This window comes from Scyliorhinus torazame, chromosome 2 (genome assembly GCF_047496885.1).
Source record: "Scyliorhinus torazame isolate Kashiwa2021f chromosome 2, sScyTor2.1, whole genome shotgun sequence".
NCBI classification, from domain to species: Eukaryota; Metazoa; Chordata; class Chondrichthyes; order Carcharhiniformes; family Scyliorhinidae; genus Scyliorhinus; species Scyliorhinus torazame.
In genome coordinates, this window is record NC_092708.1 from 391,735,674 (window position 1) to 391,748,383 (window position 12,710).

The 12,710-nt window shown below is 50.9% G+C and overlaps 1 protein-coding gene across 2 annotated transcripts in view; it reads left to right on the top strand.

Moving 5' to 3' along the window:
* The window catches only part of LOC140405796 (uncharacterized), a 390,195-nt gene that overhangs the window by 170,782 nt on the left and 206,703 nt on the right, over nt 1–12,710 (top strand). For both annotated transcript variants that reach the window (XM_072494233.1, XM_072494229.1), the window contains exons 10-11: nt 5,901–5,953; nt 9,072–9,166. In XM_072494233.1, the coding sequence (XP_072350334.1) occupies nt 5,901–5,953; nt 9,072–9,166 (148 nt within the window). The remainder of the gene's footprint in view (nt 1–5,900; nt 5,954–9,071; nt 9,167–12,710) is intronic.

A 12,710-nucleotide genomic window follows, 5' to 3' on the forward strand; every position in this document is an offset into this window, starting at 1 on the left:
ATCTGGTGCATTTGAGTGCTATAGTAAGAGTTTGGTGACCGAGTTAGGTGAGGAGGGAGTAAGGTGCTCCTTTCATTTTTTTTCCGTCATTTCCGCAAAGAGTGAGAAGAGAGCCAGGAGTTTACAGAAAGTGTAGCTGACTGGGAGCAGAGTCGGAGGGCGGAGATCTAGTTAGTCCACAGGGCAGCTATATTCTGTCAGGTAAGAGGAGATGGAGGCTAGGCCAGTTGCATGCTCCTCCTGTAGGATGTGGGTGGTGAGGGATACCACCGGTGTCCCCGCTGACTATACCTGCGGGAAGTGCACCCAACTTCAGCTCCTCAAAGACCGTGTTCGGGAACTGGAGCTGAAGCTGGATGAACTTCGGATCATCCGGGAGGCAGAGGGGGTGATTGAGAAGAGTTACAGGGAGGTAACCACACCCAAGGTACAGGACAAGAATAGCTGGGTTACAGTCAGGGGGAAAAAAAACAAACAGGCAGACAGTGCAGGGATCCCTCGTGGCCGTTCCCCTTCAAAACAAGTATACCGTTTTGGATGCTGTTGGGGGGGATGACCTACCAGGGGAAGGCCCTAGCGGCCAGGTCTCCGGCACTGAGTCTGGCTCTGGGGCTCAGAAGGGAAGGGTGGAGAATAGAAAAGCAATAGTTGTAGGTGATTCAATGGTTAGGGGAATGGATAGGAGATTCTGTGGTCGCGATCGAGACTCCCGGAAGGTATGTTGCCTCCCGGGTGCCAGGGCCAGGGATGTCTCGGATCGTGTCTTCAGGATCCTTAAGGGGGAGGGGGAGCAGCCAGAAGTCATGGTGCACATTGGTACCAACGACATAGGTAGGAAAAGGGGTGTGGAGGTAATAAACAAGTTTAGGGAGTTAGGCTGGAAGTTAAAAGCCAGGACAGGCAGAGTTGTCATCTCTGGTTTGTTGCCGGTGCCACGTGATAGTGAGGCTAGGAATAGGGAGAAAGTGTAGCTGAACACATGGCAGCAGGAATGGTGTAGGAGGGAGGGATTCAGGTATTTGGATAATTGGAGCGCATTCTGGGGAAGGTGGGACCTGTACAAGCAGGACGGGTTGCATCTGAACCAGAGGGGCACCAATATCCTGGGAGGGAGGTTTTCTAGTACTCTTCGGGAGGGTTTAAACTAATTTGGCAGGGGAATGGGAACTGGATTTGTAGTCCAGCAACTAAGGTAGCCGATATTCAGGACGCCAAAGCGTGTAATGAGGCAGTGGGGAAGGGAACACTGACAAAGGAGAGTACTTGCAGGCACGGAGATGGGTTGAAGTGTGTATACTTCAACGCAAGAAGCATCAGGACTAAGGTGGGTGAACTTAAGGCATGGATCGGTACTTGGGACTACGATGTGGTGGCCATCACGGAAACTTGGATAGAAGAGGGGAAGAAATGGTTGTTGGAGGTCCCTGGTTATAGATGTTTCAATAAGATTAAGGAGGGTGGTAAAAGAGGTGGGGGGGGTGGCATTGTTAATTAGAGATAGTATAACAGCTGCAGAAAGGCAGTTCGAGGAGTATCACCCTACTGAGGTAGTATGGGTTGAAGTCAGAAATAGGAAAGGAGTAGTCACCTTGTTAGGAGTTTTCTATTGACCCCCCAATAGTAGCAGAGATGTGGAGGAACAGATTGGGAAACAGATTTTGGAAAGGTGCAGAAGTCACAGGGTAGTAGTCATGGGTGACTTTAACTTCCCAAATATTGAGTGGAAACTCTTCAGATCAAATAGCTTGGATGGGGTGGTGTTTGTGCAGTGTGTCCAGGAAGCTTTTCTAACACAGTATGTAGATTGTCCGACCAGAGGAGGGGCAATATTGGATTTAGTACTTGGTAATGAGCCAGGGCAAGTGATAGATTTGTTAGTGGGGGAGCATTTTGGAGAAAGTGGCCACAATTCTCTGACTTTCACTTTAGTAATGGAGAGGGTTAGGTGCGTGCAACAGGGCAAGGTTTACAATTGGGGGAAGGGTAAATACGATGTTGTCAGACAAGAATTGAAGTGCATAAGTTGGGAACATAGGCTGTCAGGGAAGGACACAAGTGAAATGTGGAACTTGTTCAAGGAACAGGTACTGCGTGTCCTTGATATGTATGTCCCTGTCAGGCAGGGAAGAGATGGTCGAGTGAGGGAACCATGGTTGACAAGAGAGGTTGAATGTCTTGTTAAGAGGAAAAAGGAGACTTATGTAAGGCTGAGGAAACAAGGTTCAGACAGGGCATTGGAGGGATACAAGATAGCCAGGAGGGAACTGAAGAAAGGGATTAGCAGAGCTAAGAGAGGGCATGAACAATCTTTGGCGGGTAGGATCAAGGAAAACCCCAAGGCCTTTTACACATATGTGAGAAATATGAGAATGACTAGAGCGAGGGTAGGTCCAATCAAGGACAGTAGCGGGAGATTGTGTATTGAGTCTGAAGAGATAGGAGAGGTCTTGAACGAGTATTTTTCTTCTGTATTTACAAATGAGAGGGGCGATATTGTTGGAGAGGACAGTGTGAAACAGATTGCTAAGCTCGAGGAAATACTTGTTAGGAAGGAAGATGTGTTGGCCATTTTGAAAAACTTGAGGATAGACAAGTCCCCCGGGCCTGACAGGATATATCCAAGGATTCTATGGGAAGCAAGAGATGAAATTGCAGAGCCGTTGGCAATGATCTTTTCGTCCTCACTGTCAACATGGGTGGTACCAGGGGATTGGAGAGTGGCAAATGTCGTGCCCCTGTTCAAAAAAGGGACTAGGGATAACCCTGGGAAATAAAGGCCAGTTAGTCTTACTACGGTGGTAGGCAAAGTAATGGAAAGGGTACTGAAGGATAGGATTTCTGAGCATCTGGAAAGACACTGCTTGATTAGGGATAGTCAGCACGGATTTGTGAGGGGTAGGTCTTGCCTTACCAGTCTTATTGAATTCTTTGAGGAGGTGACCAAGCATGTGGATGAAGGTAAAGCAGTGGATGTAGTGTACATGGATTTTAGTAAGGCATTTGATAGGGTTCCCCATGGTAGGCTTCTGCAGAAAGTAAGGAGGCATGGGATAATGGGAAATTTGGCCAGTTGGATAACGAACTGGCTAACCGATAGAAGTCAGAGAGTGGTGGTGGATGGCAAATATTCAGCCTGGATCCCAGTTACCAGTGGCGTACCGCAGGGATCAGTTCTGGGTCCTCTGCTGTTTGTGATTTTCATTAATGACTTGGATGAGGGAGTTGAAGGGTGGTCAGTAAATTTGCAGACGATATGAAGATTGGTGGAGTTGTGGATAGTAAGGAGGGCTGTTGTCGGCTGCAAAGAGACATAGATAGGATGCAGAGCTGGGCTGAGAAGTGGCAGATGGAGTTTAACCCTGAAAAGTGTGAGGTTGTCCATTTTGAAAGGACAAATATGAATGCGGAATACAGGGTTAACGGTAGAGTTCTTGGCAATGTGGAGGAGCAGAGAGATCTTGGGGTCTACGTTCATACATCTTTGAAAGTTGTCACTCAAGTGGATAGAGCTGTGAAGAAGGCCTATGGTGTGCTCGCGTTCATTAACAGAGGGATTGAATTTAAGAGCCGTGAGGTGATGATGCAGCTGTACAAAACTTTGGTAAGGCCACATTTGGAGTACTGTGTACAGTTCTGGTCGCCTCATTTTAGGAAGGATGTGGAAGCTTTGGAAAAGGTGCAAAGGAGATTTACCAGGATGTTGCCTGGAATGGAGAGTAGGTCTTACGAGGAAAGGTTGGGGGTGCTAGGCCTTTTCTCATTAGAACGGAGAAGGATGAGGGGCGACTTGATAGAGGTTTATAAGATGATCAGGGGAATAGATAGAGTAGACAGTCAGAAACTTTTTCCCCGGGTGGAACAAACCATTACAAGGGGATATGAATTTAAGGTGAGAGGTGGAAGATATAGGAGGGATATCAGAGGTAGGTTCTTTACCCAGAGAGTAGTGGGGGCATGGAATGCACTGCCTGTAGAAGTAGTTGAGTCGGAAACATTAGGGACCTTCAAGCAGCTATTGGATAGGTACATGGATTACGATAAAATGATATAGTGTCGATTTATTTGTTCTTAAGGGCAGCATGGTAGCATTGTGGATAGCACAATTGCTTCACAGCTCCAGGGTCCCAGGTTCGATTCCGGCTTGGATCACTGTCTGTGCGGAGTCTGCAGATCCTCCCCGTGTGTGCGTGGGTTTCCTCCGGGTGCTCCGGTTTCCTCCCACAGTCCAAATATGTGCAGGTTAGGTGGATTGGCCATGATAAATTGCCCTTAGTGTCCAAAATTGCCCTTGGTGTTGGGTGGAGGTGTTGAGTTTAGGTAGGGTGCTCTTTCCAAGAGCCGGTGCAGACTCAAAGGACCGAATGGCCTCCTTATGCACTGTAAATTCAATGATAATCTATGATTAATCTAGGACAAAGGTTCGGCACAACATCGTGGGCCGAAGGGCCTGTTCTGTGCTGTATTTTCTATGTTCTATGTTCTTACTGAACTCTGTGATTTTCCTCCTCCTCTGTTCACAAACTCTCCTGCTTTTCCTTCACGTCTGTTCACTGAACTTTCACCACTTTTCTGCGGCCCCCCCCAACTCCAGGACTCTATGATTGTATTGTCTGACCACATCCAAAACTCACTGCCAGAACCTACACTACACCTAACACCAGGACCTATTCACTCATCGCCCCGTACTCACAGACCTAGATTGATCCTTAGTCCTCCAAAACCTTGATTTCAAAATTATTTTCCCACCCAAATCTCTGTGCGTTCCTTCTATCTTACATCTTCCAAGATCAATAGTTTAATCTTCTCCCTTGTACCTCCCCATTTACTATCATTCCACCAATGGTGGCCATGCCATCAGCTGTCAGCCCCGTAGCCTCTTGACTTCCCTTCCTAATCCTCTGTACCTTTCTCCTCTTTTCAGACACAGGGCTGGATTCTTCTGCCCCGCCCACCACAAGAACGCCACCGGCGAGTTGCAGACAATAGAGAAGTCTATTGACTTGGGCAAGATTCTCCGGTTGCTGGGCGAACATGGCCAGATAATCACCCCCACAGTTTCAAATCTAGCTCTTTGAACAAGCTTTCGGCCACCTGTGCTCTTATTTCTCCATGTGGCACATTAATGTCACATTCTGTGAAGAACCTTGGGGCATTTTATTGTTGTAATGGTAGATTGCAAATTGTTGGTATAATGAGGGGAGCATTTGACGCCAATCTACTCCTCCTAGCCCCTTCCTCCCTCTTGATCCTTACTCGAGTAGTTTCCCTAAGGATAGAGAATAGTTTCCCCAAAACTATGCAAACCTGCTTTATTTCGTGGTTCTGATCATTACGACAATCTTGACACTCTCTCACCTGCCTTCCATCTGGTCTAGGAATGTCACTTGGAACAGGCACAAGGCACACCCCCTCAGCTGTAAGGGGGCGGAGGTGGGTGGTGTTGGAGGGGGGTGGGGGGGGGGGGGGGGGGGGGGGAAGGGGCACAGAAGTGGCTAGAGAACCTTGACCTTCTGATCCTCCTGAAAATACATGACTTGACCCGTTTGGAGGTGGGAAGAAGTTGAGGGTCAGAACCTAGCAATGCATCCTTCCATGAACAATGCAGCATTCTATCCAAAAGGAGAGATCAACTGAACCATGCTTTCTGGGAGGTGAAGAGGTGTGAAGGGCAAGAGAATGGTCAAGATGTAGTTGATGTCAACATGTGCCAAACGTGGTGCATCTTCAGTGAACAGAAACAGTAATTCTTTGTTAAAATTATTCAGAAATGCACTGTTTGGGGCTGGACAGATGAATGTGTTCTCAAAACAGAGGTGAATATTCTGAATAAAATATCTGCATTGTCATCACTTCGTATTCCTGTGCAATTTTGGTTTAGAAGTATTTTTAATCCTTTTCAGTTACGTTATCCTGGAAGATTCAACAATGGAGTCAAGAATGAAGAATCCAACAGGTATGAATTAAATTACTTTGGGTTACTTTATATTCCAACTGTTGGGGAGATATGGGGATGAATTCACCGCCCCACCATGCCACATTTTTGTTTCACCCCGCCGGCGGGATGCTCCGTTACGCCGGCTGGACAGTGGGGTTTCCCATTGTGGGGCAACCCCACGCCGTCGGGAAACCCCCGGGCTGCCGGCAAAACGGAGCGTCCCGCCGACGGAGAATCCAGCCGTGGTTTTATATTCGGACAGTTGGGGGAGTGAAGGCTTTAATCACAGAATTGCAGAACTGTGTATTTTATTCGTTCATGGGACATGGGTGTCGCTGGCTGTGCCATCCTTATTGCCCTTGAGGGGCAATTAAGAGTCAACCACATTGCTGTGAGCCTGGAGTCACATGTAGGCCAGACCAGGTCAGGACGGCTGATTTAAAATCAGATGGGTTTTAAGACAATCAACAATGGTTCCATGGCCATCATTAGATTATTAATTCCAGATTTTTTAATGAATTCAAATGTCACCATCTGCAGTGGTGGGATTTGAACCTGGGTCCCCAGAGCATTACTCTGGCTCTCTGGCAATACCATTACGCCACCACCTCCCCATAGTTGCAGTGCAGAAGGTGGTGACTTGGACCATCGTGTCTGCACCAGCTCTCCAAACAAGGGGCGAAATTCTCCCCCAGCGGCGCGATGTCCGCCGACTGGCGCCAAAAACGGCGCCAATCAGACGGGCATCGCGCCGGCCCAAAGGTGCGGAATGCTCCGCATCTTTGGGGGCCGAGCCCCAACATTGAGGGGCTAGGCTGGCGCCGGAGGGATTTCCGCCCCGCCAGCTGGCGGAAATGGCGTTTGTTGCCCCTCCAGCTGGCGCGGAAATGCGGCGCATGCGCGGGAGCGTCAGCGGCCGCCGACAGTTTCTCGCGCATGCGCAGTGGGGAGAGTCTCTTCTGCCTCCGCCATGGTGGAGGCCGTGGCGGAGGCGGAAGGGAAAGAGTGCCCCCACGGCACAGGCCCGCCCGCGGATCGGTGGGCCCCGATCGCGGGCCAGGCCACCGTGGGGGCACCCCCCGGGGTCAGATCACCCCGCGCCCCCCCCAGGACCCCGGAGCCCGCCCATGCCGCCTGGTCCTGCCAGTAAATACCAGCTTTGATTTACGCCGGCGGGACAGACAATTTCTGGGCGGGACTTCGGCCCATCCGGGCCGGAGAATTGAGCGGGGGGTCCCGCCAACCGGCGCGGCCCGATTCCCGCCCCCGCCCAATCTCCGGTACCGGAGACTTCGGCGGCGGCGGGGGCGGGATTCACGGCGGCCAACGGCCATTCTCCGACCCGGCAGGGGGTCGGAGAATGATGCCCAAGAATCTTGACTTAGTGCCATTCTCCTACCTTTTCCCTCAACCTTTGTTTCTATTCAAGGAATCATCTAATGCCCTTGTGAATGCTTCAATTGGACCTGCCGCCACCACACAACTAGGCATTTTATCCAATGCATTCCAGACCTGAACCCTTTATATTCAGTTTATTGTCTCAGTAAAAGTTACATATTCAAGAAAGCATAAGAAATGAGAGGGTGATTGGGCCATTTGGCCCCTTGAACTTGGGGGGGCTGATTGGTAAAATTGATGCTGTTGTTGGCGGAGTGAGGTCTTTCGATTCAGACTCTGGGGGTAAGCAGTGGTGGGGGGGTGGATTATTGGGAGAGTGAATCTTTGAGAAGTGCATGGGTTTTATATTGAGAATTTAAGGAGTGAGGATGTTGTATTCAGTCCACTGTGAAATAAAGGTTTTATATACAGGCTGTTGGGAGATTAAGGGTTTTGTCAGAAATTTTAAAACTATTGGGGGAACTGAGGGTTTTATGGTCAGATTAATGGGGAATGAGTGTTTTAAATTCAGTCTGTTGGGGGAATTAAAGGCGCAATTCTCCGGCCTCGTTGCGCTCTCGCTCGAGCGAATCGAGGCCAGTGAATAGCGGGAGAGGCCGAAAACGAGAACCGCACCAGGTGCCAAACAGTTTGTGATGCAACCGGCCCGCTTCTAGAGGCGAAATCAGGGTCTCGCCGTAATGTAGCAAGAATCCAATTATCACCACTTAAGCTCTATTTCCATACAATTAATCGAAGTGACCCCATATCCAACGGTCATTCATCGGCCTCCCAACAAGTAGTCACGCTGGTGCCGATTAGTACTCCTTTTGAAAAAGGTAAACCTGGCAGAAGGGCTTCTGTGGGGAGCCAAGGAAGTGAGTAGCCATCTTTGCTCACAGACAATGAGCCCAGGGGTGCTAGGCTTTCCACCCCAGTGCTTCGCGAGGGGTGGGGGACCCTTAGCTGGGTTAGCGGGGGGTTGTGCTGAGGGGGCAACTGCATGCGGCAAGAGCAACCCAACCCCTGGATCGTGGCAACTCTAGCCCCTGCCCATCTGCTCCACCGACCACCCATAACCCCCACAGACTTCCGAAGCCGCTGACCGTGAGGCTGAAGGCTTTTGCTAATAGGGAATTGCCTGGTGGTTAAGTGAGCACTTTGCACAACCCAAGTGGGTGGGTGGGCCTTGTAGCATGTGGGAGTCATTGCCTAGCATTCCAGTAACACCTTGATGCATGGACACTGTGCTTGAACACTGCGGGAGGCAACGCCACGCCTCAGCAGCCAACATCAGAACACCCAGGGGGTGAGATATAGCTCTGGGGACATGTACACGTCTGGACGGTGGGTGAGTGCTACGGAGAGGAGGTGATACCTGGAGAGATGGCTGCCCAGTTCTGTGCGAGGACAATGCCACAAAGAAATCACTTCCAGATGGCAGTGTTGAAAATAGGCTGACCCCAACTGCCCCCACCTCATACGTTTCTTGGCACACACTTTAAGCAATGCGACAAGGCTAAATTCTGTGTCACGCAATAGGTGGGATTTTCTGGCCCTTCCCAGTCTCGCCTGCAGTGGGTTCCCTGGCGGCACAGCTGGTGAGGAACACAAATGACCATTGACTTCAGTGGTGGCCAATAGTGAACCACCTCCGCTATTGGAAAACACATCACAAGGGGGCTGGAAAATCTCCCAGTCTTTTTGTATCTTTTGGAATGTTGTGGAGTGGCCAAAATTGACTTCTTTGTCTTTGCAGTTGACAAGCAGCTTACTAATCAGCCTCATTGGACAGCTCAGGAGACGACCACTGATTTGCCGCAAACTCCTCCTATTGACTTTGATAACAACCAGGTAACGTTCCCTTGACCCTTGAAAATGTTAGAGTAAGATGAAGTAGAAAATGTCAGGATGAAAATTAAAGCTGAATGTGGAAAGTTAGAAATATGAAAAAGGAAGTCAGAGAAGCAATGAAAGAAATGAGAAGGAATTGGCAGCTAACATGAAAGCGAATCCAAAAATAATCTGCAGGCATATATAATGTAAAAGGGTAGTAAAAGGAGGGGTGGGCTGATTGGAGATCAAAAAGGCGATCAACACTTGGAGGCAGACAAAATGACTGAAATACGAGATGAGCGTTTTCCATCTATCTTTCCTAAAGAAGAATATATTGCCAGAGTCATAATGGAAGAGGAGATAGCTGAGTCACTGAATAGTCTGTGCTGTAATTAGAGTTCATAAATCATCAAGTCCGGATGGGATGCATCCAAGGATTCTGAGGGTGTCAGGGTAGAAATTGCAGAGACACTGATCATAATCTTTCAACCCTCCTTAGATACAGAATGGGGTCGATGGCGGGGCTAATGATTGAGGTATTTAATTGCAAAATTCAGACCAAAAATTGAATAAATATTTGAAAAGAAATTTACAGGGCAATACGGAACGATCAGTTGAAAGTTGATGTCATCAGGTCTGAATCAGATGCATCTGAGCATACTGGGAGAAGTAAGGGTGGAAATCACAGTCACTGCCATAATCTTTCAATTCACCTAAGATATGAGGATAGTGCCAGAGGACTGGAGAATTGCAAATATCACGGGCCAGTTTCTCTGTTTCTGAGGCTAACTCCAGAAGATCTGTGGAGTTTTACGTGGAAAAAAACCAGTGCCGTCCCCTTACCAATCCTGCGACTGGTGAGGGGCTAGCAGCCGGGCCGCGTAAAACTCCCGGCCTCCACGAAATATACAGCCGGAGAATAGCCAGATCCAGTTGCGCCGTAAAACATGGCGCCAGCCGTGCGTGGACCTGATCTGCCAGATAGTGCTCCCATGGCCACCCCTTTGCCAACCCCTGGCCACCCCCCACCAGTCCCCCCAACCCTCGCGGAAGCCTCCCCGGCCGGAAGCACGGCTCCCGGCCGACAGTGGCGGCGCTGGAAACAGTTTGCAGCCTCCACCACGAGTTACCGCATGGCTGAAACCTTGGGCGGCATTCTCCGAAAATGGGGCTATGTCACCACGCCGGCGGGAAAACTGTTGCCAACCACTCCGATGTCAACAGTGAGGAATTATCCAATTTTCCGGGGGCTAGGTTGACGGCAGAGGGGTTAGCACTGCTCCAGCCGGTGCCAGAGGGCCGGCGCGAGTTTGCGCATGCACGGAACGGCCGGCATGATCTCGCATATGCGCGGACCGGCGGGCGTATTTCCGCACATGTGCAGACTGGCCAGCGTATTTACGCGCTTACGCGGGGGTTTCCTTCTCCGCGCCAGCCCCCGGGCAATATGGCAGAGCCCTACAGGGGTCCAGCACGGAAGAAAGAAGGCCCCCTGGTACCAGCCCGGCTGCAGATTGATAGGCCCCGATCACGGGCCAGGCCACCTTGGGGGCCCCCCAGGATCGCACCCCCCCCGTGCTTCCCCCAGGACTGCCCCGCACACTTACCTCCCAGATCCCACCGTGCATGAGATGAATAATTCACGCCGGCGGGACTGGCCAAAACTTTACGGCCACTCGGCCCATTGGTTCCCGGAGAATTGCTGGGGGGCCGCTGTCAATGGCCCCCGACCGGCGTGGGAATCCCGCTGGCCCCCGAAAAACGGCATCGAAGAATAGGGCAGCCGGCGTTGGGTCGGCATGGCGGGATTTGCACCTCCCCGTGGGGATTCTCTGACCCGGCGCAGCGTCAGAGAATCCGGGCCCTTACGTCAACCACGCGGTCGGGAACTCGGCCCATCGGAGGCGGAGCATCGGGGGAGGGGCTTCAGGTGACGCACTGAGGCCATACCAATGGCGTGCGGCGCGCACCGCGAAGATGCCATTACGGAGGGGGTGAAGCACACAAAACCTGCTCCAAACAGGTGCCACCCCGACTTTGGCGCCAAAGGGACTCTCCACCCAATCGTTGATTATGAAATCAGTGTTGGGGAACGGAGAATCCCGCCCCACATACTTGTTCAAATGAGTGAGTAATGATAAACTCAGGAACTACAGGCAGACAGTTTCATATCAGTGGTGGGAAAACGTTTAGAGATGATAATCCAGGAGAGAGTTAACAGTTACTTGGACAAGAGTGGATTAATTAAGAAAAATGAACCTGGATTTGTTAAAAACAAATTTGGCAGATTTATCCGTTCCAGAAACTAACGGCCAGATTCTCCGTTCCTGAGACTAAGGGCTAGATTCACCATTTTGGAGGCTAAGTGCCCTGTGGCATTTTACAACTGCAAAATCTGTGCCGAGCTCTCAACAACCCTGCGACTGCTGAGGGGCTAGAAGCAGCCCCAAGTAAAACTCCCGGCTCCCATGTTATAAATGCCTGGAGAATGGCCGGATCCGTGCCGGGCATGCGCAGGGCGACGTCCTGCAGCGGTCATGCCATAAAACATGGCGCTGGTCATGCGCGGACCCGATCTGCCAAATGCTGCCTCCCTGACCACTCCACCAGACCCCCAGTGCTCGCAGGAGCCCCCCCCTCCACCAGACCCCCAGTGCTCGCGGGAGCCCCCCCCCCCCCCCCCCCCCCCCCCACCCCCGGCCAGCAGCAAGGCCCCCGGCCGACTGAGGCGCTGGGCACAATCCGCAGTCTCCACGCCGGGTTCCCGACCGCTGAGACAACAGTGAACTGCGCGATCAGGAACTCATCCTAACAGCGGCAGTGAATCGTGGAGGCCTTGGAGAATAGAGGGTCAGGCTCGCTAATGACATGCCAACGGTAATTAAACGGCATCCGGCGATCGACGCATTTACGCCATTTTCGGGGTACCGGAGGATCCCGATTTGGTGTCAAACTGGCGGGTACCACAATTTTGGCATCAGAGGCTATTCTCTGCCCAATCGCGTTTCGCAATTTCAGTGTCGGCCGACAGAATTCCGCCCATGGGGTTGACGCCGTTGCAGGATTCGTGGACTTTCACGACAGCAAAACTGCCGCCAAACCTGGAACAATTTAGAGAGGCTAGCACCGGCACCACGTGGAACACAATTGATTCCAATGGAAAATGGTGCGGGATTCACCGGGTCCGTGATTGACACTCGGGAGGCTGACAAGCTGCAGCCGCACATACACATTACGATCCTCACACACACTCATCCCAGCCAACAAGATGGCACTGGTTGCACTGGAGCATGCTCATCCCATTGATGGGTTGGCTGGGGCCAGAGGGCACCTATGGGGTGATGTGTTAGGTGTTCTGGATCACATACAGGTCACCAACACTTGAAATAGTGCAACACTATTTTATTGAATCATTAACTGTTTAAACATACTCTGACTGTGGGTGAGTACGATACTAGCTTCAACTAAAGACCTTTGTCTTGTCCTAACCAGTCGATGCACTCAGCACATGGTGAGTGTCTGTGTTGCAGGCTGTGAGCTCTGTCCTCCTAGCTAGCTGCAA